Source organism: Strix aluco, chromosome 19, assembly GCF_031877795.1.
Source record: "Strix aluco isolate bStrAlu1 chromosome 19, bStrAlu1.hap1, whole genome shotgun sequence".
NCBI lineage: Eukaryota > Metazoa > Chordata > Aves > Strigiformes > Strigidae > Strix > Strix aluco.
Genome location: NC_133949.1, coordinates 14,869,963 through 14,895,124, shown reverse-complemented (window position 1 = coordinate 14,895,124; position 25,162 = coordinate 14,869,963). Strand labels below are relative to the sequence as shown.

Below are 25,162 nucleotides of genomic sequence, written 5' to 3'. Positions count from 1 at the left end.
GCCTGTCCCCAGAGCTGGGACACCCCCAACACCCCCATTAGAAACCTCCGGTTTGGGGGTGCTCTCCTGGGGCCTGGACCCTCACAGCCTGTATGTGCTGGGGCCTGAGCGGTGGGACCCCACTGGCTTGAGGGGGGGTGCTGGGGGGACAAAACTCCCCTGCGAGGCCTGGGGGGGAGGTGGCAGGTGTCAGCTTGTCCCTCTTTCAGGGTGGGGCACAGCCCCCGAGGTGCGGGCGGGGGTGCGCCCGTTGTCCCCGGGGGGATGCCGGGGGGGTGCCGGACCGGGCGCGTCCCCATGGCGGGGGGTACGGCCGGGGCCGCAGCCGCCCCCCTTCACTCCTCGACGGCTCCGGCCGTCCCGTCCCGTCCCGTCCCGTCCCGTCCCGTCCCGCCGCTCCTCCCGGCGGCGGCGGGGCAAAGTCCGTCCCAAAGGCACCGATAAGGGCCGGACCGGGGCGGGGGCGCGGGGACCGGAGGAGAGGCCTTGCCGCGCTGATTTGCATAAGGTATATTGCCTAATGGTGGCGGTCATGGCTCGGTAGAGGGGCGGCCCGCGGCCCGCAGCAGCCCGCCGGCCGGGGCGGAGCGGCAGGCGGCCGGAGGGCGGGCGGGAGGCCCGGGCCGAGCCCGGGAGGATGGTGTCCCAGCTGAGCGCCCTGCAACGGGAGCTCCTGGGAGCCCTGCTCAGCTCCGGAGCCACCAAGGAAGGTTTGATCCGCGCCTTAGAGGACATGGTGCCCGCCGCCGGTTTCGGCGTCAAGCTGGAGAGCCTGCCGCTCTCCCCCGGCGGGCCGCCCGACGGCAAGGCCGCCTTCCCGCCGCTGGCCAACGGGCACGGCAAGGGCAAGCTCTCCGGCGACGAGGGCTCGGAGGACGGCGACGATTTCGACACGCCGCAAATCCTCCGCGAGCTGCAGGCGCTCAACACGGAGGAGGCCGTGGAGCAGCGGGCCGAGGTGGACAGGATGATCAGGTACCGCCGGGGACCGGCACCGGGACCGGGATGGCGACGGGGCGCAACCGCGCAGCGCGTCGGGGACCGTCCGCAGCGGCTCGGTCCGACGGCCCCGGCCCCGAGCGCCCTGCCCGGTGCTGGCGGGTCCCGGGGCTCCCTGCCCGCCCCGTGGTTAGTGCCGGTGCTCCCTGCCCGGTACTGGTGGGTCCCGGGGCTCCCTCAGCCCCGCGGTTAATCCCGGTCCTGCGGGTCCCGGTGCTCTCTCAGCCCCGTGGTTAGTCCCTGTCCGGTGCTGGCGGGTTCCGGTGCTCCCTGCCCGCCCCGTGGTTAATCCCGGTCCTCCGTGCCCGGTGCTCCCTGCCCGGTGCTGGCGGATCCCGGTGCTGCCCGCCCGCCCCGTGGTTAATCCCGGTGGCGGGTCTCGGTGCTCCCCGGCTCGGCGGGCTGAGAGCCCGCTGCGGAGGGGAACGGGCAAGGGAGAGGGGCCGGGGCCGGGGCAGGGCGGGCCGGAGCCCCCCGGCCGCGTCCTCCCGCCCCGTCGGGTGCTGCCGGCCCGCCCGTCGCGGCGGGGCCGGGGGGTGCCGGGGGTGCCGGGGCCGCGGAGGCTCGGACGGGCCGCCGGCTCCGTCCCTCCGCGCCGGGAGATAAAACATAAACTGCAACACGTGGAGCCCGGGGCGTTATTAATTTATTTCTATAAATCATCAACAGAAAGATACACAAAGGGCCGCGATTAGGGCGAGCGGAGCGGCGGGTTATTCATTGCCGAGGTTGTAAAGCGGCCGGGGAGGGGGGAAGGAGGAAAACCCCCCAAAAGGCTGCGGGCTGGGCTCCTGCCTCTGCCGGGGCTGCGGCTCCGGGCCGAGCCGGGCCGGTCCCGGCCGTGCCGCGCTGCCGGGAACGGGGCCGCCGTCGGGGCGCGGCGGAGCAGCCCGGTCCCCTCCTGCCCCGGGCACGTCGGGGCGCGGGGTGGTACCGGCTCCCCTCCGTACCCCGGGGCAGGCACCGGGAGGAGCGTGGCTCCCCGGTGTAAGCGGTGGGGAGCCCCGTGGGAACATCCCTGCGGGCAGCGGGGGCGTCTTTGCGTGTGTGTGCCCCCCCCCCCCCCCCCCGCCTTGCAGTGCAGCTGATGCCCCCGGTGCCTGCCTGCACCCTCTGCCAGCCCACAGAGCCCCGGGGGCAGCCCCGGCTCCTGCCCCCCACAGCCCCGGTGCCTCGGCCGCGGCGTGCTGGGGCCCGGGTGGGGATGGGGGCACCGCCGTGGTCGGTGTGATGGGCGCAGGCTGAGCTCCAGGCCCGTCCCGGTACCGGCAGGACAGACGGTGCCTTTTTGGGGGACGGGGCTGGGCAGCAGCACCTGTGCTGGGACTCAGCTGGGACACACCGGGTGCTAAGGCAGCTCTGAGACCATCACAGGCCTTTTCTGCTGGGTTCTCACCCTTTCTGCGTAGCACCACACCCTGCACCTCTGGGTGCTCCCTCCTGTCCCCAGTCCCCCCCTCTTGCTGGTGGCATCCGTCCCCGGGGGTGCCCGGGGTGGCAGCGGGGGTGCGGAGGAGGCTCAGCCCCGGGATCGCTGCGCTCCCACAGGTGTTTCCGTGCAAAGTTTGCCTTCGGTGCAAACAAGAGCAGGCACATGTCCCTGAGGAGCCTTTGCAAAGGGCTCATGTTTGCTCTAAGAGAGGCCTTTGTACTTGGAGAGGGAGACGGGAACCATTTATTGCAGCCACGCACGGGGGCTAAACCCCCTCGGCTCCCGCTGCCCCGCCGGCAGCGCCCTGAGCCCAGGGCCAGCTCGGTCTCGGGCTGTGCCTGTGTCTCTGGGGGTGCTCAGCCCCGTGGCTCTTTTTGTGTGGGCACAGGCCAGAGTTGCCCATCACGGTGGTCCCGAGTGGTTCGCCCCAGCCACGGCCCCTCGGCAAGCGGCACCTTCACTTGGGCTCATGGCCCGGTGGCACACAGAGCCCAACGCTGGGGCGAGATGCCCCACGGGTCCCTCCCTGCCCCATCGGGGCTCACCCAGACCCCGCTTGGGCAAATAATATCTCCCAGGAGCACCCAGATCCCACGGGGATGGCAGAAAAGCCGCTCGCCCTCAGGGACCAGGCTGGAGATGCCCCAAAGCTGCTCGGAAAGGTGTGGGGAGCAGCGGGCACGACACCTCCCCGCACCGATTCCCTGCGTGCAGAGGCAGATGCAGATTAGATAGATCACTTCGGTAGGGAGCCGGGTTTATAATCCATCTGGATAAATTCTTGGCATATTTTTCCGAGGATGGGGAGCGTATTTACCTGTTTTCAAGGCTGACAAAGGGGGTGAGTGGGTCTGGGAATCCCTGCTTTGCCCCCCACCTCCATGTGAGGCTGAGGTGGGAAATGCCTCTTTCTCGGTCAGTGTTGGCGAATGGGATTTGTTTTTAATTTTGTGCAAGAAAAAACCACCTTTCCTTGATTTCAGTTGAGAAGGACCGCGGAACCAGGCCTATAAACTGTTTTTTCCAGTATTACAAAGCACTCCTGGGTTGGGTCGGGGTTTTTTTTGCATGTAAAGTCCTGGTGAAGATTGGACAATTAATGTTTTTTTTAATTTTGGTGACAGAAGCAAAAAAAAATGGGCTTGTGTTGAATCAAAAGGTTTTTCTCTCTGGCTTTTTAGGTTAACCAAAAAAGAAAAAAAACCAAAAGGCCAAACAAACACTCAAAGGTTTCATTTTGGGTCAAGTCCAAACATTTTGTTTAACATGAAACAAAATGTTTGGGTTGGTTTCAGGTTGTTTAACCCTTTTGAATACGGTCAAGTTGATTTGTAAAGAAAAATCACTGTTCAGAAATTAAGAGCCGAATAATTGTTTTGAAAGCGTAAGTGTGAAACACGCTGGAAATAGGAAGGTGAAGCCTTTCTTAAAATAATAAAATGGAGGAAAACTCCTGTTATTTTTTCCTAATTCTTAGGTATTTTTTCCAGCCAAAACGCTGCCAAACTTTATTTAAATTCAGAAATCACATCTATAACCCCCAAGTCATTTGTTCGACATTTTAAAAGTGTGCTCTGTTGCACTGGCTCACGATATAGCTCTGGGAAAACGATGCCTTTGGCTTAGTTATGAACCAAAATGCTATTAGAAATGGTAATGAGCTCTGTTCCATTAACTTATTATTAATCAGTAATTAGTGGGATCAGGTAGGTGACATGAACTGCTCATGACAAAAGTCCATGTGAGCCCCTCAGCTCGGGCACGGCGAGGCGCGGCGGCCGGCGGGCTTTGCCCTGGGGAAGGAGCGTGCGGAAGGGAGCTGCGGTGGAAGGACCTTGGCTTTGCATCCTTCTTGTTGGCTTCTGGGGCAGCACGAAGACCGAGACACCCCAAACCCCGCGGCTGTCCCCGTCGGCACCAGACGGGCAGCGAGCACCCAGCAGAGAAGTGCCCCCGCTGGCACCCGTGTTTGCCGTGGGGCTGCCGCACGGTGCCACGCGTTTTGGGGACAGGAGCTGGTTTTTCTGCTTGCACCGTGCGTAACCCAGGCTGGGGGCCGGGCTGCTGGGAAAACTGGAGCCGCTGTGTCCGTGTGCCCACACATACACGCAGCAACACGGGTCTGCAGTGCCACGCGACCGTCGGTGTGTAGAGGACACCACATATACGGCGGGGTTCCCCTGCCCGGAGGATGCAGGACTGGGCACAGGGACGTCGTGTCCTTCCTGGGGTGCGACAAATCCCCCACTGCCGTCCAGCTTTGTTTTCATGCTGCATTCAGGACAAAAAGTAAGAAATCTACTCGTTGTTTTTTGTTTTTTTTTTTCCCCTTGACAAGTTGAAGGATCCAAAATAAGTAATGAATTGGGAAAGCAGTCGGACGGTTATTCCAAGCGCAGCGTTAGAGTATCGCATTATTTGAGTGCATGACTGTGACCAGGTTCAGGCTCCACACCGATTTTTCAGTGTTAAAGCACTTCCTTTTAGTCCAGCGTCCTCCTGTAGTGCAGAACAAACTCAGCGGTCTTGGATACAGTGAAGGCGTGTTGGCCTGTTCCTCTGCCATTGCGTTGTGATTTCATTAGAGCTGAAGAACGCAGACAGCATTTTGATTTTTGGCTGTAATTTTATTTGTGCCCTAGATTGGTGTCAGCTACCCCAAGGACACCAAAGTAATGCGGATTTAGGAAAGAGTAATTTTACACCTGCATCCTGCAGGAGGCAAATTCAAGTGTTTAAATATATTCAAGAATGACTTAAAATTATTGGGGGGGTTGGTTTTGGTTTCGCGTTTGGGGACTGGCTTGGCTTTGTGTGCCTGGTTTGACCTTCGCTTCTCAGCCTTTCGCGTATGGCCCATGTGTGTGCTCCGCTGTTGTGGGAGTGTGGAAGTAGGGTAATTTTTAAATGAATATTGAGATTTTTAGATAATTGTCCCGTCGGGAATGGAAGGGAGAAAATAAAGCAGCAAGCGCGGCGGGTGGGGTTTGGTGGCCGTGCGGGGGGTCCCTGCCAGCCGGTGACAAGCCCGGGGGGCACAGTGTGGGTGCCACATCTGGGAGCAGGGGCAGGAAAAACATCCTTGGCGTCTCCAAATGAGAGGTTTCTCTTTGGAGAACTTTCCATATGGGCTTCCCGTACCCGTGTGTGTGTGTGCGTGGATCCACTGTGGGTGCAAGAAATTGCAGTGACCACAATAACGGCAGCAGTTCATGGATGGGCTGCATTTAGAAGAGAAGAGAATAGAAAAAAATTTCTCCTTGAAGGATCTGGAGGTGCTTTACCAGCATTAATGGGGCCTCGATGTGCCCCGTCAGGACTTTTTACTTCTTTTTACTTCTCCCTCCCTGAGTGACGAGCCTGGTGGGCGTCCCCAGGGTGGCCATGGCACCCCCGATCCCCCATCCCGCCAGCCCCTGCCTCCCGGGGGCAGGAAGGGGCTGTTTTGGGGGGCTGGGATGGCAGTTGGGGAAGGATGGATGCTCAAGGGATCTTGTGTCCTTCTGAAACAGGTTTCACAATGATAATAATGGGTTTCCATCATGGGAAGAAGCGAGTATCAGGGTGCTTTTCCCCCACTGGAGACATTAACCCTTCGTTTCCCTCCCCCTCCAGCGAGGACCCGTGGCGGGCGGCGAAGATGATCAAGGGGTACATGCAGCAGCACAACATCCCGCAGCGGGAGGTGGTGGATGTCACCGGCCTCAACCAGTCGCACCTCTCCCAGCACCTCAACAAGGGCACCCCCATGAAGACGCAGAAGAGAGCTGCCCTCTACACGTGGTACGTCCGCAAGCAGCGGGAGATCCTCCGGCGTAAGTACCCGCGTCAGCGCTTGCCCTTCGGGGCTGGCAGGGGGGGGAGAGGGGGTCCCCGCGTCCCCGTCCTGCCTGTGGGTATCCGCAACACCCAGAGCTGGGTGAGGAGGGTGAGGAGCAGCCCGCTGCCCTCTTCCCTGGCAGAGCTCCCTGGACTCAGGCTGCCCAGCATCTTCCCCAAAACAGTTTTACAAGTAAAATGGATTTAAGGCACAGGAAAACCGGGCGAGAGCCCCTCTGGGTCACAGGAACACTGTGTGAGTTCCCCCAAATCTGTGCACAACAGCTGAGTATCTGTATATTTCTATTCATTAGAGCTGGGAAAGCAATTAATGATTACACATGACTAGATGCCTTTCCCACCTCTGAATCACAGAATTACAGAATCACAGAATCATCAAGGTTGGAAAAGACCTTGAGGATCTTCTAGTCCAACCATTAACCTCACACTGACAGTTCTCTGCCCCCTTTTCCCCTCTGTTTTTTAAGACTGCTCATTTTCTGCAACTACTTGCAAAAAAAGTAAAGAAAGAGAAAATAAAAAACCTGCAAATTGCTCCTACCTGTAGCACAGTTTGGGGGCAGCCCGTGCTATTTAAAAAGCAGATGATTTTGACCAAGCACACAGCCTATTGCTTTTGTGTACCTCTCCCACCCACCCCGGCCCCGGGTTGGTCCCATATTGCTCCAAGCAGCCCCATTTTCGGCCGAGGTGCAGGTTGGGGCACTGACACCCCCCTTAAAAGGGGTCTGCCTCCCTCCTCCAAAAGGATGCAATATCCAGCAGACGGGAAGTGCAGAAGAGGGTTTAGCACCGAATACCATTGCTTTGAAAACACACCTTGAGACGTTAGAGCAAACAGAGCCTGCTCCAGCCTTGCCCTGCGTTTCCCCCCTTGTCACAGGGGGAAGAGCCATTATAAAAAGAGGGAGAATTCCCCTGCAAAACTGAGAATAATAAAACCCTCCCATTAATCTCCCTTTACTGCCGCGGTGACAAGTGCCAGCTCTGAGGCAGGCCGCCGGGGAAGGTCACCCCTGGTTCCTGCTCACCCCCGGGCACAGGGCCAGTGTCCCACCGCGCTGGGACGGGAGCGGGAGCCAGAGGGGAGCTCTGAGCAAGCAGAGGGACCCTCTCAGGGGGCTTTGCAGTTGTCCTGCCTGGCTCCTAGCTTGCAAAAATCCTCCCAAAATGAGTGCGTGCTGGCGCAGAGACCCTGCCCATGAATATGCATGTGCTGCACATGCCTCCCCATTAAACACCATCCTGAGGGATGGTAATAACTCCCCCACCAGCATGCAAGGCTGGCTCCTTCCCCGGGGTGGGTTACAGGGAGCACCCAGCTTGCTCCAAAGGGCTGTGGGCTTGGGGTGCTGCGGGAGGGGACACGGGGGGGGGGGGGGGGGCACCTCCGCGCGGGACGGTGACTCTGAGCAGCGGCTATAGGCCAGCTCACGTCTGCTCCTTTCTCTTTCAGAGTTCAACCAGACAGTCCAGGGTTGTGGAAATATGACAGACAAAAGCAGTCAGGATCAGCTGCTGTTTCTCTTTCCAGAGTTCAATCAGCAGAACCAAGGGGCTGCCCAGCTCGACGACGCCTGCTCCGAAACCCCCAGCAAGAAGATGCGTCGCAATCGGTTCAAGTGGGGGCCGGCCTCCCAGCAAATCTTGTACCAAGCCTACGACCGCCAAAAGAACCCCAGCAAGGAGGAGCGCGAGGCTCTGGTGGAGGAGTGCAACAGGTAATGGCTGCCCCATGTTGTCTTTCTTCCAAAAACTGCGTGCGATGCCGGGATCCCGGCTCGTAGCCTCGGCTGCCGGCTCGTGGCATGGCTTTGCTGAGCTGCCTGGCCTCTTTTTGCCTTGTTTTCCCCATCTGAGTGATGTCTGGGGCTGAGCGAGCTCCACGCTGGGGTGGGGATGCTGCAGGGATGCCGTGGGGATGTCACAGGGCTGCCACGGAGATGCCACAGGGATGCTGCAGCATTACAGCAATGTCAGAGGGAGGGGGGATGGCTTTTACAGCATGGATGTAGTTGGAAAAAGCAGGCAGGCTTTTAGGAAGGGCTTAAACACCCTCAAATTCGCCTGCCCTCCTGAGGGCCCCTGCCCAGCGGCACTGGCGGAGGCCCCCCCCAGCAGCACCCTTGTTCCAACGTGTCCCCTTGCACGCACAGGGCCGAGTGTCTGCAGCGAGGGGTGTCTCCCTCCAAGGCGCACGGGCTCGGCTCCAATCTGGTGACGGAGGTCCGCGTCTACAACTGGTTTGCCAACCGGCGGAAGGAGGAGGCTTTCCGACAGAAGCTGGCCATGGACGCCTACAGCTCGGGCCAGCCCCCCCACAGCATGAACCTGCTGCTGTCCCACGGCTCCCCCCACCACAACCAGCCCAGCGCTTCGCCTCCCAGTAAAATGCCAGGTAAGCCCTCGCTGAGGGTGCTCGCGCGGTGGCGTTGGAGCAGTTGCGGCACTGGCTCCCGTTTTTGCTGGGGAAAGAGGTGCTGAGCCCTCAGAGCTGTGCACAGGCAGCCTCGAGGCGGGGAAGGTGGTCACCCCAGTCCCTGCTGCAGCTTTGAGGGGTGCTGGTGGTGTGGAGAGGAGCAAGCGCTGTTGCTGTGGTGTTATGGCCAGGCGAGCCACGTGGCCAGGGCTGGATTTCCATCCTGCCATGGATAAATGGGCATTTGCTGGGTTGGTTTAATTCTCTGGAGTCCTCACGCGGGCTGGGCGGGGAGGTGGGCTGCTCCGCGCCTGACGTATCAGTGCTGGGGCCTTGGGATGCAGCCCACTGGTGAGCACTGGTTTTGGGGTGGGGAGTGCACAGGCAATGCTGCGACGACTGTAGGAAGACGTGGCAGCGTGTCCTGGCCTCGCTGCAGGGCTGGAGCTGGCCCGGGCTGGGGTGCACGGTGCTGCACCATCCCCATGCCAAAGCGGAGGGAGGAGGATGAAGAAAGCTGCTCAGGGGGTGCAGGGCTCACCCCAACCTCCACCTCTCCACACCACGCTCCAGCCCCGTTGTGCATAGTGAGGAGTCAGCTGGGGAGAGAAGACCCGCCGAAAACTCCTGGGGGGATTTAAGCAGGAGATAACGGGGCTGCACGCCCTGGGAGGCTAATCAGGGCAGACGGGGAGGGGGTGCGGCGTGGGCTGAGAGGCATTGTTGGGAGAACAATCCCCATTGTCCTCTACCTGCCCTCTGCAGCCAACGCAACGGCCCCCGGCAAGCAGGAGCGGGTGCTCGGTGGTGGGGGGTCAGCGAGGGGGCTGCGCCCCAACCGCCCCTCGTCCCCCCTCGGCCATGGCGCCGGCACCGGCACAGCCCGGCCAGGGAGGCTAAAACCAGCCTTCACTTGGAAATGACCCTGCCTGGCTCGTTACACACACCCAGCTCATTACAAAGGCAAATTAAAAGAAACTCGTGTGGCGGAGAGTCCCCGCGGGAAGGGCACGGCGCCTGGGGAGAGGAGGCTGAGAGCTGGGGACAGTGCCAGTCCATGGCTGGGCACCAGTCCTTGGGCGTTAGAAAGCGAGGGCAGCCCCAAAAAGGGGTACCCGGTGGGATGCACCAGCCCCAGGTCGGTGTGCAGGATCCCCCCCAGCTCCCACCCACAGGAGGGACAGGCAGCATCCCACCCACCCCTGGGTACCGCTCTCCCCACAGGGCCGGCCGGCGGTGACCAAAATGTGACCCTGCCCCAGGAATGCCCCGCACAATGGCGGGGACGGGGAGGACGTTTGCCCTCCTGTCACCGGCTGATTGCTTACAAGGTGCCCTACAAGCACATTGTCAGCAAAATCAGCTGTTTTCAGTGTCGGCCGGCGGGCTTTACAATACCCCACCAGCATGCAGCCCCGCGTTGTCATGGCGTTGTCCCCCCCGTGCATGCTTAATTGTCAATTAAGCTGGGGCTTTGAACGAACCCCGCTGCCTTTGATGTGCCCCCGTCCTGCCAGCGCGCATGCAGGCACCCCACGAGAGCCTTTGTTTTCTTCTATTAGAGGATGGCAATTACTGTAACCGCGGGCATTTATCTCGGGGCTGGAGGGCCGTTAAGCCCCAACCTTTATTTTCCCGTCGGAGCGGTGGCCAGCAGGAGCCGGCTGTGGCTATAGGGCCGATGACAGCCCATTTGGAGGGGCTTTTGAGCAGGGCAGGAGTGATGGCCGCGGCGGCGGCGAAGGGCCCCTCCGGAGGGGTCAGGAGGGCTTGGCCGCAGGAATTTGTTGGCGGTCGGTGCTTGTATCCATCTGAGGAGGAGGAGACGGGCACGGCGAGGGCCACCATGGGGTTTTAGGGCTGGTTTGGGGGCGATGGGCAGGGATGGAGCTCAGCCATCAGGGTCGCTTGGGTCAAGCCAGGTCCGGCAGCTTAGCAGCTCCCAAAACATCGCTGCTTAAACCTTCTCCGAGAGATTTTGGGGATGCGCTGCCTCGGCGGGGCGCGGGGCAGTGCTGAGGGGCCGGCCCCGCTGCCTGGCTGACCCCATCCCGGACTGGCCATGCTGGGATTTGAACTGCCCTTGCACTGCGTGCGGCGTCGTCTGGAGCCCTCAATGCCTTAACAGCTTAATGACAGCGCTGGGACGCTGCCCGCGTCCTGCCCCCGTCCCCCCCGTGACATCCTCCGGCAGGAAACGATGGGGCTGGCGGCGTGGGGCAGCTGCAATACCGCTGCCGTGCCCGCAGACAAAGAGGGATCGCCTGCTCCTCAGGACATCAGTGGGGTCTTGCGAAAGGGCGCAATGATGGCCGGGCAGGGATAAGAGCTGTAAAAGTCAAACATCCTCCCAACCTTTTCTTGGGGACCCATCTGTCAAGCCTCAAGCCGTGGTTTTTAACTATTTGGAGGTAAATACTTAAAGCCTACCTATCTCAGAGGCTTCTCTCAGACTCTGGACTTTTCCCTTCCTACGGTGTATTATCAGGGATCTTGGTTCCCTGTTTGATTTGAAGGTCACTCGGGGCTTTATCTCGGTGCCGTGCCGTAGACTCTGGCTTATGCCATTTTTATCTTCAAGAGCCCCGAAGAAGACAATCAGCGCATTGATGAGATTAGGTGACGCGCCGCCCCGCTCGCCAGCCCCCCCGCCTCCCGCCCTGCATACAAAGGGTCAGCCGGCGCCCGGCAGACCCCGCAGAGCCCCGTCCCCCCGGCCGGGGGTCGCAACATCGCCTCCAGCCCATCCCGGGGGGTCCTGCACCAAAAGGTGGTCGAGGCGTCCGTCCATCTGTCCGGCAGTACCTACTCTGCAATGTCAGAGTATCAGAGCAATAATCATGTATATAAGCACACATATATATGAATGTACATTATTTATATATATTTTTAGATATCTCTATAGATGTAGATAACAAACTTAAAATAACTCAGTACCACCCCTGAGATTCTTCCTAAAACCAAAGGGCAATTTAAGTGTTTTAACTTTTTCTTAAAGAAGCGCCTGTCAATAAACCCTCGGTCCAGAGGTACTTCAGTTTATGTCTGGATCCTACACGTTGCTCCTCGGGGTACGTGCTGGTTCTGATTGCGGACCCGGTGCCAGTGGTTGTAATATTTTACTGTTGGGCGCATTGTGGGGCTCGGTGGGTGCAGTGCACTGTTAGGAGCTTTTCCTGGTTTTATGGGGGGTAATTAGGACTTTATGACAGCAGCGAAATGGGAGGGTCCAGTCCCCATAAACAGGTTTATAATGGATATAAACTATGCACCTCTGTAACTTAGCAAGATTAACACTTTAGGGACAATTTGAGTGGCAGCCTAAAAATCGGAGCTGCCCTTGGCGCCGCCTGGACCTGCCTTTGGGAGGGTGAAAAGGTCCCGTCACCGACCCCGCTGCTTCCATCACCGGGATGCAGCATCGCCGAGTCCAGCGTGACCCCAAAAGTGACACTTTGCCTTTCTTGCCCCACTGCCAGGCTCCTGGTCCACAGCCACAGCTGCATCCCCGCGGGTCAGGGCAGGGCCACGGCTGAATCCCCGCCACCGCCAGAGTGATTGGGGACCAGGCGTGTAGCACGGATGGGTGTGTTTTGGGGTTGGGCATCGTCGGTGATTTGTGGGGTGTTTGTGGAGCTCCGGGCTAAAGGGGTGAGCGGCGGGCGCTGCTGCCAGAGGAGGTTGGGATGTGCCATGTGCCGTGCAGGAAATACATTTAGAAGTACAGTGGTGTTTTTTTTTTTTTAAAAAAAGTACAATTTAATCATATCAGTATGATTTAAAGCAGAGGAGAACCAAGCTGCTTCATTGCTTTTGCCTGCCAAAGACACAAGGCTGGTGCGCACCTAGAAAATGGTACAAGCCTGCGATGAAAACAGCAAAGATATCAATTGCTGCCCTAAACCCCCCCTATTGCTCTCCCCACCCCAAAATCTGCGTTGGGGGGAGCTGGGACTGGCTGGAGAAAGCCGTGTGTGCACAGGACCCCCTGCACCCTGGGGGTTGTGGGGTCTGAGGGCTGTCACGCTGCCCAGCCCCATCGGCTGAAACACAGGGTTAAGGCTCCAGGAGCTGGACCCCGCGGCTTGTCTGGAAACATGGGAAAGCAGTAAAACATTTCACGGGCTGTGCAGCTCAGGGGCCACACAATAGCCAGGTCCCATAAACAGACTTTTATATTATGGCTGTAGCTCCAGTAAAAAAAAAAAAAGCATTAAAGAGGGCAGGCTCCACAGCCAGGCCTGTTCCCGGGGATCCCCATCCAGGCTCCTCTCTTGGGTGGCTGCAGGGAGAGGCCGAGGAGGAATAAATCTCTTTGCACGGGGGCTGCTTCCAGCTGTGGAGGTGCAGGAGAGTGGCGGGAGAACAGTCGCGTCAGGCTTCAGTGGCCATCTGAGCCCCTGCTCATAAACCCCAGAGCACCGAGAGCCCCCGGCTCGCTCCGGGAGCAAACCTTCATGTCCCCGTGCAAACCACCAGAGCCGTCCTCATGTATTCACCCCGGCTGGTGGGGTCGTGGCGGGGGGTCCCATGGCAGGGGTGAGCGGCTGTGCTGCCGGGGGACGGCTGGTTCCCGGGGCTTGGCACCCCCTGTGATGGCAGAGCGTGCTGGGGAGGGTTTGCCAGGGAGGCCCAGGCACAGGTTCCCTGCCCTGCAGCAGCGCTGCGTCCCGGTGCCATGCTGGGGGCTGGTGAGGTGGCTGGGGAGGGGTAGCGTGCACTTGGGCATGGCCTGGGAAAAAGCCTGAAAGTGGCTGTCACCCAGGTAGATGCTTTGGGCCAGGCTGGGCTGGAGCTCACCGTGTTTGCTGGGAGCAGGATGCTGGGAGGAGAGGTACCCGCCGTCATCGGGGAGCTCTGTGTGTTATAGCTGTGACAACAGCAGCAGCAATAATGCCTTGTGCTGCTTTCCCAATGTTAATGATCTCATCTGCTCAAATCCAACCCAACTCTGAGGGCATATAAATAAAAATAATATCCACCCCATTCTAGGAATGGGAAAAACTCAAGCCAGGATAGTTGGTGGCTTCCTAAAAGTCTGCACGGTAGTCATGGCAGAAGCTTTCACCTTGCCCATCAAGTGGTTTCTGGGCAAACCCAGGTGCTCATGGGATTTGGGGATGCAGGAGACCCCCACCAGCGCTGCCACTGGCCCCAGAGCCTGACCTTGCGCTACTCGGGAGAGTTAATCTTCATCAAGATGCTGAGTCTTCTGCGATTTTATCTAGAGACCCAAAATCTTGGTCACCAGACTATCTGAAAATCTCAGCATTGGTTATTGTTTCCCAAACAATAAAAGTTTCATCCTTGGGATTGCACAGAAAAGCTTGAAAATCAGCTTTTAACCTCTCATATGTCTTAAAGACAACTTCATGACTTTGGGTGTCTTGACTCATGAGTTACAAGTATCCTCAGTTTGGTATAGTGTGATTTGGGGCTTAAAATTGATTTTTTTTTCTTCTTGCTGAAAGCTTCACTGAACCCAAAAGAGATTGAAGATTGAGCAGAAACTCTGATTTTATTTCCAATAGGAGCCGCCTGTGCTCCTCGTCTATCTTTAAGATCGCGCTCAGAAGAAAGGGCTTTATTTTATCTCCCCTCCCATTGTTTAACCAGCGCCGCAGGATCTCAGACCGGCAGCGGCTGAAGCACACTCTGCGCGAGGCCGGGACCGCGGGGAAGAATGTGTGTGACAGTGCCCCGGTTGAGTAATGTTTACCCTGTTCACGGCAGGGACGTCCACTCGGACCGGCAAATATCCACCTGCCAGAGGACATTCTTTTATTATCAGGGATAAAAGGGGTTTGCTGGGAAATGATCAGGAACCAGACATCGCGGGGAGATTCCTATCTGTGGGACGTGTTTAACCAGCTGATGGGGAAAATTCGGTGGTGATTAAAGAGTGACTTTGCCGTGGTTTTGGTGGAGGGCGCGGGTAGCCGCCTATGCTTTGGCAGATGCTTTTGGAGCTCGTGGAAAGCTCCCAGACTCCAGTGATCATCATTTCTTTCCTTTTCCTTGATTCAGAGATTTTTAGAGTAGGCCTTAGAGCATCCTTCGCCGAGCCAGCCTGCATCAGCTCTTCCTCTCAGGCACCTGGGAGAAGGAGATCCTGAAATCCCGGGAGCAAGATCCTTGACCTGGGCGGGTTTTGTAGCTGGGGGTGTCCGTGCTGTGCTGGGACAGCCAAGAAGCCACCAGCAACCTCCGCAGGCGGAACCTCTCCAGCGGATGGTCGTTTTAGGGAGCCGTCCCCAATAATGCCCCTGCACAGTGGCTGGGGGTCGTGGGTGGATGATGCTCTTGTGGTCTAAGTTGGGAGGGTGGGATTTTCCCCCGTGGTTTTCTTTCCCAGGAGAGCTGTGAGCTGTCTGTCTGTCCGTCAACCGCTTCCATCCCGGGGCAGTTCAGTGAGCCCAGCCGGGAGCACGGTGCCGGACTCCTCGTAATAAATGGCTTTTCGCTGTAGTCGTCAAGGCAGCCTCGTAAAAGACGCTTTTGTTTCCCGTGGGTTTTCCTCGGTTAATTATTTGTGATCTGTAGATGCCTTTCCATGACACATGGCTGATCATATGGTTATCAGTGCAGGGTGTCTTAGCCAAATTAAATATATTTATATAGAAGACCTGTGCTTGAGCCAGATTTCCCTCCTCGGCGGTGGTGGGCTGCGGTCTGATTTGGAGGTTTGTGTGTGTCTGGTCCTTCTGTCTTCCTGTGGTAATCTGTTAATCATACACTTGTCGAGAGGGAGTTGAGAGGGAACTCGGATGCAGAAAGGCCTGAGAAAAAAGTGAGAGGCGTCACTGTTCAGAGCTGGGCAGCGCTGGGTGGGCCGGGGGCCACAAGGAGCCGGGCGAGCCTCGCAGCGGGGAGAGCTGGAGGATGCAGAGTGGCTCCCCACAGCTCAGGGCCCCCAGGCCGGTGTCTGATGGGTGCAAACTGCGTAAATTAAAGCACAAGGGATGCAGATGGGTGTCCAGGCTGCTGTCCCGGGTTGGGCTCCCTTTCCACCCCGTGGTATCGGGGCCCATTGTGGGCACTCAGCACCCCTCACCATAAACTTCTCAATATAATTTCAGAAGATGGGGTCAGGGAGAAGCTGGGAAGCAGCACCGGAGGGAAGGGCACGTTGTTCAGTGCTGTCCCTCCCATTTGTCGTTCAAGGGTGTCATTTAGGAGCTTGCACGTCTGTTTGCATCCTCATGCCACACACGCTGAGGAAGCCAGGGAGGGGTCGGGGAGATTTCCCATTTGCAGGGCCACTTTCAGAGGGGGTTGGCACGGTCTGGGTGCCTTCACCGGGGTGCCCATGGGTGATGCCAATGCCTGATGGTGGGTTTTTTTTTGCAGGGGTCCGGTACAGCCAGGCGGCGAGCGGCGAGGCAGCATCCTCCGGGGCCATCAGCCACCACGGCGGCAGTGCCATGGTCACCACCAGCCAGGCGGTCCTGCAGCAGGTCTCCCCGGCCGGCTTGGACCCGGGCCACGGTTTGCTCTCGCCCGATGGTAAAATGGTGAGTACACCTGGCCTATTGTGGCGGCGGCGCTGATAAGATAAGAGGGTCCAGCGGGCAAAGCAAACACGCTTTCCCCGGGTTTCACACGCGGCCCGCGCTGAACAATGGAGCATTGTGGGGCCGGGGCCGCGGCGCGGGAGCGCGACTGTCCCCGCCGCCCACCTCAAAGGCGGCCCTCGGCCCCCGCGCTCCCCGGCGGGCAATGGCGTGTTTTCCGAGCGCGGCCCATAAATCTGACAGAGCCCCGCTCTGGTTTTTATTGATTGCATGCCTTGCGGATTGAATGTGCGCTGGGTGGATCACTGTTTGTTTTCTCCTGCCAATGACATGGGTATCGATAAAATGCTCATTCATTATTTTTTTTCCCTACGCCCTTCCCAAGTTTGGAGTTTTGCTGGGGAAGCGTTTCTCTTGCATGCAGGGACCTCCCTGTCCCAGGGCATCACCCAGGGCATCTCACAGAGCTCCTGCCTCTCCCCCTCCCCTTCTACACGTGCTGGGGCTCTGCTGGGCAGAGCTGCAAACGCCAGAGGTGGGACATCAGCAAAAAAAGTGGTTGTAAATGCAGGGCTGGGTTGGATTTCCAAAGCCTGAGCACTCGGGCTGCTCCGTTCCGTGCGTGCCTGGCTGGTGTGAAGCCCTTTGGAGGCACAGGGCGAGAAGGGGGTGTGGGGTCGGGGCAGGATGGGACAGGATGGGACGGGAGAGCACAGCCCTTCCTCGGAGCAGGCTGGCAGAGGTTTGCGTGCAGCCGCCGCTCTTCCGGGAGGAGGTTTTTCTGCTGAAAGCGAAAGTCAAACATGGCACTGGGCGGCGGGGCCAAGCTCGCTCTTCCCTGGTTTTCACTTCCATTTTCGGAGGGTTGGCCCTCTTGGGCCGTCGCGTGGGTCTCCTCGCAAAGCTGGGTGGCTGCAGAGGGGCTCGGCATCCCCTCCCTCAGCTATGGCACTGTTTAATTTTGCCTTTCCCTCTGCCTCTCTGGCTCGCGAGGGTCTCCATGCAGCCCCTCGGGCTCGGACGCTGACCCCGCAAAGCCAAGTGTCCCCCACCGAGCAGGAGGGGATATTGCAGAGTCCTCCCAGCACGCTCCCTCCACCCCGAACACGCCCATATCTCCCCAGGGGTGTGTTGAGCCTTATAACCCTGAGCCTCGAAGTCATAAAATGAATCAGGAATAAAGGCGGTGGCAGCAGGCACCGAGTGCCCAGGGCGGGGGTCCCCAAGGTCGGGGCGATGCAGAGCGTGGTGGCAGAGGCTGCCAGTACCCCCCTGCCAGCTCCTTCTGCGGGGGCCGTGACTGAGGGGCCCAGGGCACAGAGGGGACCCTCGGACGGGGCAGAGGTTGCTCGCAGTGGCCAGGCAGCACGGGAGGAAGCTGTGGGGAAATGCGGATCAAACTGGGAAAAGCAACTTGTTGAAGTGCAGCAAAAGCCCTGCTGAGTTATCCCCACGGCACAGGCATTGCACAGCACCGTCTGGGACCGCGCAGGTCCTCAGCAGCGCGCGGCTCTGCCAGCTTATCTCTGATCTTTAAGCAGGGCTAGCTAGTGCTTGCAAGTGATTTAATAAAAATATGCTGTAGGCTGTGGTTTCTAGTAAGTAAACATGTGCCTTTAATACCTCACATGAAATCAAAAGCTGCCAAGGAAGTTGCTGCATCTGAAGGCAATCGATTTTTTCAGGGAGGAGCGTTACTGAGGCCACAGAAAGCTTTGGACCTTCACTCTTTCACGCTCCAGCGTTGCCCTCAGCCGCGGTAGGGCCAGAGGGTCTGCCCTGAGGGTCCAGTGTCTGGAGGGTCTTTTTCAGTTGTGCAGTCTCCAGAGGATTTCTTTTGGGCACAGTACTTTGGGTCTAAGGCCCCACGAAACGAGCCTGGGCTGCAGGCGAGTGGCGTGCACTTGCCGTGAGCTGTTTGACTTGTGCACCCGAGTGTGGCGTAACCTGGCCTTGAAGAGACTTTGAAAGTGGAAAATACCGGATCAGGAAATATGAGTCACTCCCGGGCTTTGGAATTTATTGATGGATTTGTTTCAATTGCAATGGGGCTATCTCCAACTCACATGTGCAAAATAAACAAGGTGCTGGGACTGGTGTCCCCAGAAGTGTCACACAAAGAGCCGAAAGGACGGCTCTGAATTGGATCGAGGTTGCTCAGTGCAAGAGGTCTAATTAGAGGGATTAGGAGAATGTGCAGCAATTAAAGAAATCAGGCACTTAGCCCCCTGTTTGTCCCGGGACCGCTCCAGGCCTCTCCGCACACTCCAGGTGCCTTTGTGCGTCTGATCCCTAAACAATGACCTGAAATCCCGGGAACTGGCTCTGGCTGTGTGTGCCCGGCCCATCTCACCAGTACCCTGCCCGTCTGCAAAAGTGATGACTAAGATCATCACCGTGAGGCCCTTTTTATCTGCTTTCTGTCTTTTTTTTTACTTCCTGAGTTTGTATTTCCCACTTTCCTCTACAACTGTGACAAGTTAATGAGTGTTGAGAGTCCTCAGCTGTCTCCAACAGCAGGAGCTTGGTCTTGGGGGACAAAACGTGCCAGGACAAAGGCTCGGGACGTGCTGTGTCCCAGCGTGGAGCTGGAAGCCAGTGCCAGCAAAGTCCTTCACTGCTGCTTCGGTGTTTATGACACGCTATCCAGGTGTCCCAGCCGGGGTCTGCAGCCCCGGGGCAGTGGGCACCATGTGCGCTGAACCGAAGGGGCAGCCCGCTTGCCTCTTGGGAGGGGGCTTTGCTGATCCTCCCCCCAAAATCAGCAGCAGGGGAGGGTGCCAGGAGCACCCCCCGTGGCTGTGTCTCTGACGGTGGCTGTCCTGCCTTGCTCCTTGGCAGATCTCCGTTTCAGGGGGCGGGTTGCCCCCAGTGAGCACCCTGACCAACATCCACAGCTTGTCCCACCACAACCCGCAGCAGTCCCAGAACCTCATCATGACGCCGCTCTCGGGAGTCATGGCCATCGCACAGAGTAAGCGCATGCGCCCCGACCTCACCTCCGCGCCCCACGTGGACCCCCCCCCCCGCCTCCTGCCACGGGGAGGGGGACGCGCTGCCCGCTCGCGCCGGCACCAACGTCCCCGTTCTGCTCTCTCCCTCCTCCCAGGTCTGAACACCTCGCAGGCGCAGAGCGTACCTGTTATCAACAGCGTTGCTGGCAGCTTGGCAGCTCTACAGCCGGTCCAGTTCTCCCAGCAGCTCCACAGCCCGCACCAGCAGCCGCTGATGCAGCAGTCGCCCAGCCATATGACGCAGCAGCCTTTTATGGCCACTGTGACTCAGCTGCAGAACTCGCACAGTAAGGGTCCGGGCGGTAGCTGCGAACAGAAGGGCCCAGAAAATGAGTTCAGATGGAAAATAAGCTTTTGCTCTCTTCCTGCTCTCCCCTGCCCAAGCTCGCGCCCTTGGTGGCCGCCTCTCTGCCATGGGGACTGGCCGGCGTGGGGCTGTGAGCGGGATGGATGCCGGTGTGGGATGGCCACGTCCCGCCCCATCCTCTCCTTCCCCCACGCCACCTGCCGTGCCGCATCTCCCGTACCGCTCCGCTGCTGCCCCGCGGGGTGCATGCAGCCCCCCACCAGCATTTTGTACAAACTTTCTTCTTCCTTCCATGTTCTTATTGCTAAAACACGTGCTTTGCCAAAGGAGGTGGCCAGGCCCTTTGCTCTCTTTGCAAAGCAAACACTTCCCTGGGGTGCCCTGAGGGGATCGGGCTTCATCCCTCAGGCTCATCCATCACCCCGGTCCCAGCCCAGAGGGGTTGCCGAGCTCCGGCGTCTGGTCCTGCCACAGCCCTTCAATCCCCCCAGATTTCCCTGGGCAAGCTGCTGCCTGAGAAAGAGGTGGCTTAGAGGCAGGATTGGTTTCTTTCCATGGCTTGTTTTATCTCCTTTGTGTCCCCACCGCGCCCGTTCCTGTGCGGCATCCCTGCCGTAACGCAGCGCTCGGCTGCTCTGCCCCGGCATGAGGCCCGTGGGTGGCTTTTCCCTGACGGCTGCTTGTCTCCCTCCTCTCCGCAGTGTATGCACACAAACAGGAGCCTCCCCAGTATTCCCACACCTCCCGCTTCCCCTCGGCGATGGTGGTGACGGACACCAGTAGCATCAGCACGCTGACCAATATGTCTTCCAGTAAGCAGGTAATGGCCAGGCAGATGTGGCCGAGGGTGCGCGGCTGGAGCGGGGGGGATGCAGAGATGGACCGGGGCTGTTTCCCCCCTGGAGATGGGGCTGGAGGAGGGTGTAACAGAGCCCCTGTGCTGCATCCACGTGGGCAGCTGAGGATGAGCCTCAGGGCGCTGAGAACCCCGTCCCAGACCCCTTGGGTCACCAAATAACCCGCTTGCAGATGGCAAGCATGATGGGGGTTTGGGTGATGTCTAACGCCCAGGCCATGCTCATCCCTGGGGCAACTTCATCAGAGCAGGAGCATCCTACTGGGGTACAAATTGGGCTGAGAAGGTCAGGGCCAAGCAGGCTCTGCTGCCTGTGTCCAGGGTGAATCAACCCTGGTTGGAGTCGAGCGGAAGAACTGGGCTCCGATGCGCCTCAACTTCCCCCAGCCCGTAAACCTTTATCACCTGCCCCGTGCTGGTACAGGTGTAAGGCAGGATTTATCCTGGTTCAAATCAGGTGTGTGAGGCCTTACTCAGACAATAGTCCCTTTCTAAAAGCCAGCTCTGGGGACTGTGGGAAATATGTGGCCCTTATTGATCGTTAGATAAATAAGAGAGCCTTGAACTTGCATTCAGATAAACTTTCTTACCAAGGTTTGACAGGGGAGAGGAAAAAAATGTCTGCAATGACCACAGAGTAAATACGGCATGGGATTGCTGTGAGACCCCCCCGTGGACGCTGACAGGGGGCAAAGGGGGCTGGAAAGGGGAGAAGACAGGAGAGGGGCTGCCCGGGGGGGTTTGGGGTGCCTGGGAAAGGATGATGAACGCCACCACCCCCGTCTCGGGTCGGGCTCCCGCGCTTTGTAGTGCTTGGGGTGACGATTTATCTGCGCCCGCGCATCTCGGTCCGGGAGGCGGTCAGGCACGGCCGCGCTCCTCGGGAGCACCATTTCCTCCGCGCGGCTTTATCGGCCCATCTGGTGTGCGCTCAGCCCGAACTCCCCCTGATTAATTGTGCTCTCCTGCTACGGGCTGCCTTTGATGCCGGGCTGGCTGAAAGGAGCCCTGGGCACACAGGAAATATCCCTGGCAGGGAGATAGTGCCCGGCCATCCCCACTGCCCAGCCGGGCGCTGCGATCAGCCTACCTTGACGCGGTGCTGCCCGGGGTGGTGGGGGCTCCCTTGGTTTTCCCCCTCCATCACGTTTTTGCACTTTAATTAGAGCAGGAGGAGGTCTCGTGGCTCAGGAGGGGGGAGATGGGGCTGGGACCCCATGGCTTCAGCAGCAGATGGATGTAAAATGCCAAAGGGGCACGCACCCGCCCTGTTAGCCCCCCATACATGATAAACAAGCCCTGGCTGGTCCTGCAAGTGCTGGGGGCAGGATCTGGCCCCTGTCCCCCCCAAACAGAGCGGGCACTGAGGTCATGTCCCGCCCAGCACAACCTCCCAGCCCCTGGGGCCTCTTTTCCTACCAACCATTTGATGTTCAGGCTAAAGCTGCAAAAATTTATCCTTGAACATTGATTTTTTTCTCAGTGGTCACCCGTTTCATTAGCAAGGGGTGATTGAAGTGCTACAAAGGCAGCATGGGGGCCCCATAAATGCTGCTCAACCCCTAAATGGCTCAAATAATTTTAGTGATTTGGGTTTCTGTCACTGACTGGGGCTAAACAGGGGCCATCCCTTGGCTCCTCCACGCTTTGCCTTGGCATAAGGCAGGCACTGCTGGGCACAAGGATGCCTGGCAGAGATGGGCTCCTCTGAGGTGGCCAGAAAGGACAGGAGGGTCACTCTGATCCCCAAGGAGTTGCAATTTTTGGAGGGCAGTTGGCTGGGCAAGGGCTGGGTGCTGCTGGTGGGACCGCATGGATAAACCCGGGGGGTGCACAGCCCACCTGAAACCTCAAAGCTGGGGGGGGGCCATGCTGCTGCTCCCTGAGCAACCCCCTCTTTGCAAGAAGAGAGGCATCCTTGTGCAAAGCAAAGCCTCCATCATTCCCCAGCAGCTCTTCTGCACCCTGCAGCCCCCACATCAGGCCCTGCAAACCTGCTCCGTGGCGGAGCCCAGCTGCTCCCGGTCCTGCCGACGGGGATGGAGGCTGGAGAGATGTCCCCGGTCCCACCCCGGCTCCCCCCTCGCAGCCCAGTGCTGCAGATCACTTATCAGATGTTGTTATTTAGACCTGGAAGGGGCAAATACCTCCCGGTTCCTTTGACAACGCTTGAGGCCGAGCCACCATTTTTATTACGTTAGCAAACACCTGATAGCTGCAGCCCGTCCCTAATGACATGTCACGGGAGGCTCCTGGCGTCTCCTTATCTCTGCGTTACGATGTTTGCTGTGTGCTGCAGCCCACAAGGTCACCCATGGCTCCTGGCCCCCCACCCCACCGGTGACCGAGAGGACCCCGGGTGGGGGACCCACCCCGAGGGATGGAGAAGGGGCCGCTGTGGTGGGATGGATGCAGTGGCCAGTGCTGCTCTGCTCCTTCCCCGGAGGTGACAGCAATGCTGGGGGACAGCAATGAGTGTGGCCCCCGGCCCCGCTCCCACCCAGGCGCAAGCTGCTGTCCTCAGCCTCATGCCTGGCTGCTCTTGGCAGCCATGCTGAGCTGTGTGGCACCATGTCTGCAACAGCCCGGGCACAGACAGGCCCTTTTTTATTATTATTTTTGTGAGGAGGTGGCAATATCTGGCTCGGAAAGTATTTTCCCACTGTCTCCCCCTCAGAGGTGCTGGGGAGGGCTCGAGGCCAAGCAGGGCTTGTGTGGCACCACTAAGGTCCCAGGGTGGTGCAGGAGGTGATGCCTCCAAATGCTTTGCAATACCCCCGGAGAGCCCCCTGCAGTGCTGCCTTCACCTCCTGCCTGCCTGCCTGCCGGTCACTGTGCTGCTCTCTCCCTCCCCAGTGTCCCCTGCAAGCCTGGTGATGCTCCACACCTCGCTGCTTTTGCACATAGCAACGGGATCTTATTTTCCACACCATCCCACCGGTGACCCGCGCGCCGAGCCCAGGGAGTCGCCAGAGCGAAGCCCAGCGCCGCAGTGAGGAGCCCATCAACCCGAAACGGAGCCGGAGGCTCAAGACTCCCCGTCGCCCTTCCGCGCCCCGCCGGAGACGAGCCCAGATTCATGGGGTGCCCACCCGGGCCCGTGCCTCTCCTTCCATCCACGCAGTATTTCCAAGACATGTCTTGGGGATTTTTTTCTTAAGTATTTGCCTTTCAAGAGGCTGTTGGCTCTCCTGAGGAACTAGGAACAAGCTGTACTGGGAACTGACAGAAGGGGAAGATGGATAATATTTAAGTTATACTCCTCCACTCGACGGACTGAGAGGGTCTTGGGTCTGTTACTTGGCGTTTGGAAGGAGGAATTGCATGTGCTGTTGAACTGAGCCAATTAAACTGTAAATATAGGTACAGTGTGCTCCATCCTCACCCTTCCCCACTCTTATATATAGAGATTTATATAAAAGAAGTAAATTTTGTCCAATGGATGTAAACTACTGTAATTAAGTGCAATTCCCCCATCTGTATATATTGTTCCCAAACCTCTTCTCTCTCTCCCCTTATTTTTTTTTTTTGGTAAAGGTCAGAGTTAAGGATGGTTTTGGTTTTGTATTTCTCTTCTTCCTTTAAATGAGTTAATTCCAAGAGCTGGGCCTAGGCAAGGACGCCGGGCAGGCAGGACCAGGCTCTGCTCTGCAGGAGAACAGGCACACGGTGACATCCCACGTGAGGAAGGGGCATGGGGCAAGCGGAGAGGAGCCCTGGCAGGACCTGGACGGTCCGAGTAGGGACAACTACCGCTATGGAGATCTCAAGGGACTCTTCTGCTTTTGGGGACTCTGGGGTGGGGTGGGGAAGCGCTCAGCAGCCCGGTCGACACATCCAGACCGCTGGGAAGTGTTTGGCATCGGCAGTTTTCAGCCTGTAGCATTTGCTGCTACAGGATGAGGTTGCAAGAAATTCTGGTGGCATCTTCCTCAAATGAGGTTCAGAGAGCGTCTCCCTTTTCTCCCCTCCTTGGGGTGCGGAAGGGACTGGGTGCCCAGTTACTGCTTCATCTCCTGCCCAGTAAACGGCCAGTACAGGTGGCTTATTAGCCATTAGCAGGTTGATGATAAGCCTTGTTGGCTCCACCCTTAACAATAAACACGGTGCTCTCGTCCTCGTGGTGTCACCTCCGAGCTGCAGCTGGACGGCGGGTGCTGGGCTGTGATGTGAACGTGCTGGTCCGTGGTCCCTGCCGGCTGCCTGCCTTGTCTCGCCCGGCAGTGGCCCTCAGAGGAAAAGCTTCGCAGCAAGATCTCCAGCTTGTGAACGAGCCCCCACCTCAGCAGTGAGGGCACATCCCAGCTGGGCACCCGCTGAGGACACTGGGCTCCACACCCACCAGAGCCCTGAAGGGGTTTAGGTGCCCAAGTCCTACCTCCCAAAGCTGCGAAAGGCATCGTCTCCCCTCCCGTGAGACACAAGCTCCTCCATACCCGCGTCCCTTCAGAAACGGATTGAAAACTCCCCCCAGTTGTGCAAATTTTTGTTGAACTTTGCAGCATGTGCCAACTGCTGAAAGTGATTTAGAGAGATGGAGAGCAGTCGAGCTGCCCATGGATGGATGACCACTGCTGAAAAAGAAAAACACTGGATGCTTGCTTTGGGACAAGAAAAGGCTCTTTTGCTGTTTGTACAATGTCTCGTGCAGTGGGACCCCAACCCTCGCTGGGACTAACCAGAGTTGCCCTACGGTGAATAAGTCATCATGAATTGGAGACCAATATTCGGAATGACATTTAATTTAATGTATACCATAATTAAATACCATTTCTTCTGAA

At 58.4% G+C, this 25,162-nt stretch overlaps 1 protein-coding gene across 2 annotated transcripts; it reads left to right on the top strand.

The window, feature by feature from the left end:
* The first annotated feature begins 500 nt into the window (after nucleotides 1-500).
* Nucleotides 501-25,162, top strand: HNF1B (HNF1 homeobox B). 2 transcript variants are annotated; one of them, XM_074845263.1, is made up of 9 exons: nucleotides 501-975; nucleotides 6,047-6,246; nucleotides 7,728-7,992; nucleotides 8,428-8,669; nucleotides 16,041-16,204; nucleotides 19,046-19,178; nucleotides 19,314-19,505; nucleotides 20,227-20,345; nucleotides 23,238-25,162. In XM_074845263.1, the coding sequence occupies exons 1-9, from the start codon at nucleotides 638-640 to the stop codon at nucleotides 23,256-23,258; spliced, it is 1,674 nt and encodes a 557-aa protein (XP_074701364.1). In that variant the 5' UTR covers nucleotides 501-637; the 3' UTR covers nucleotides 23,259-25,162. The 2 variants fall into 2 exon arrangements, with proteins under 2 accessions (XP_074701364.1, XP_074701365.1); XM_074845264.1 differs by having other exon boundaries at nucleotides 503-975; nucleotides 7,806-7,992.

Bases quoted from the DNA above. Each gene is read 5' to 3' on its own strand.
- HNF1B (XM_074845263.1), top strand. From the start codon at position 638: ATGGTGTCCCAGCTGAGCGCCCTGCAACGGGAGCTCCTGGGAGCCCTG. The intron at 16,205-19,045 runs GTGAGTACACCT...GCTCCTTGGCAG, and splicing joins TCTCGCCCGATGGTAAAATG to ATCTCCGTTTCAGGGGGCGG. The intron at 19,506-20,226 runs GTAAGGGTCCGG...TCCTCTCCGCAG, and splicing joins TCAGCTGCAGAACTCGCACA to TGTATGCACACAAACAGGAG.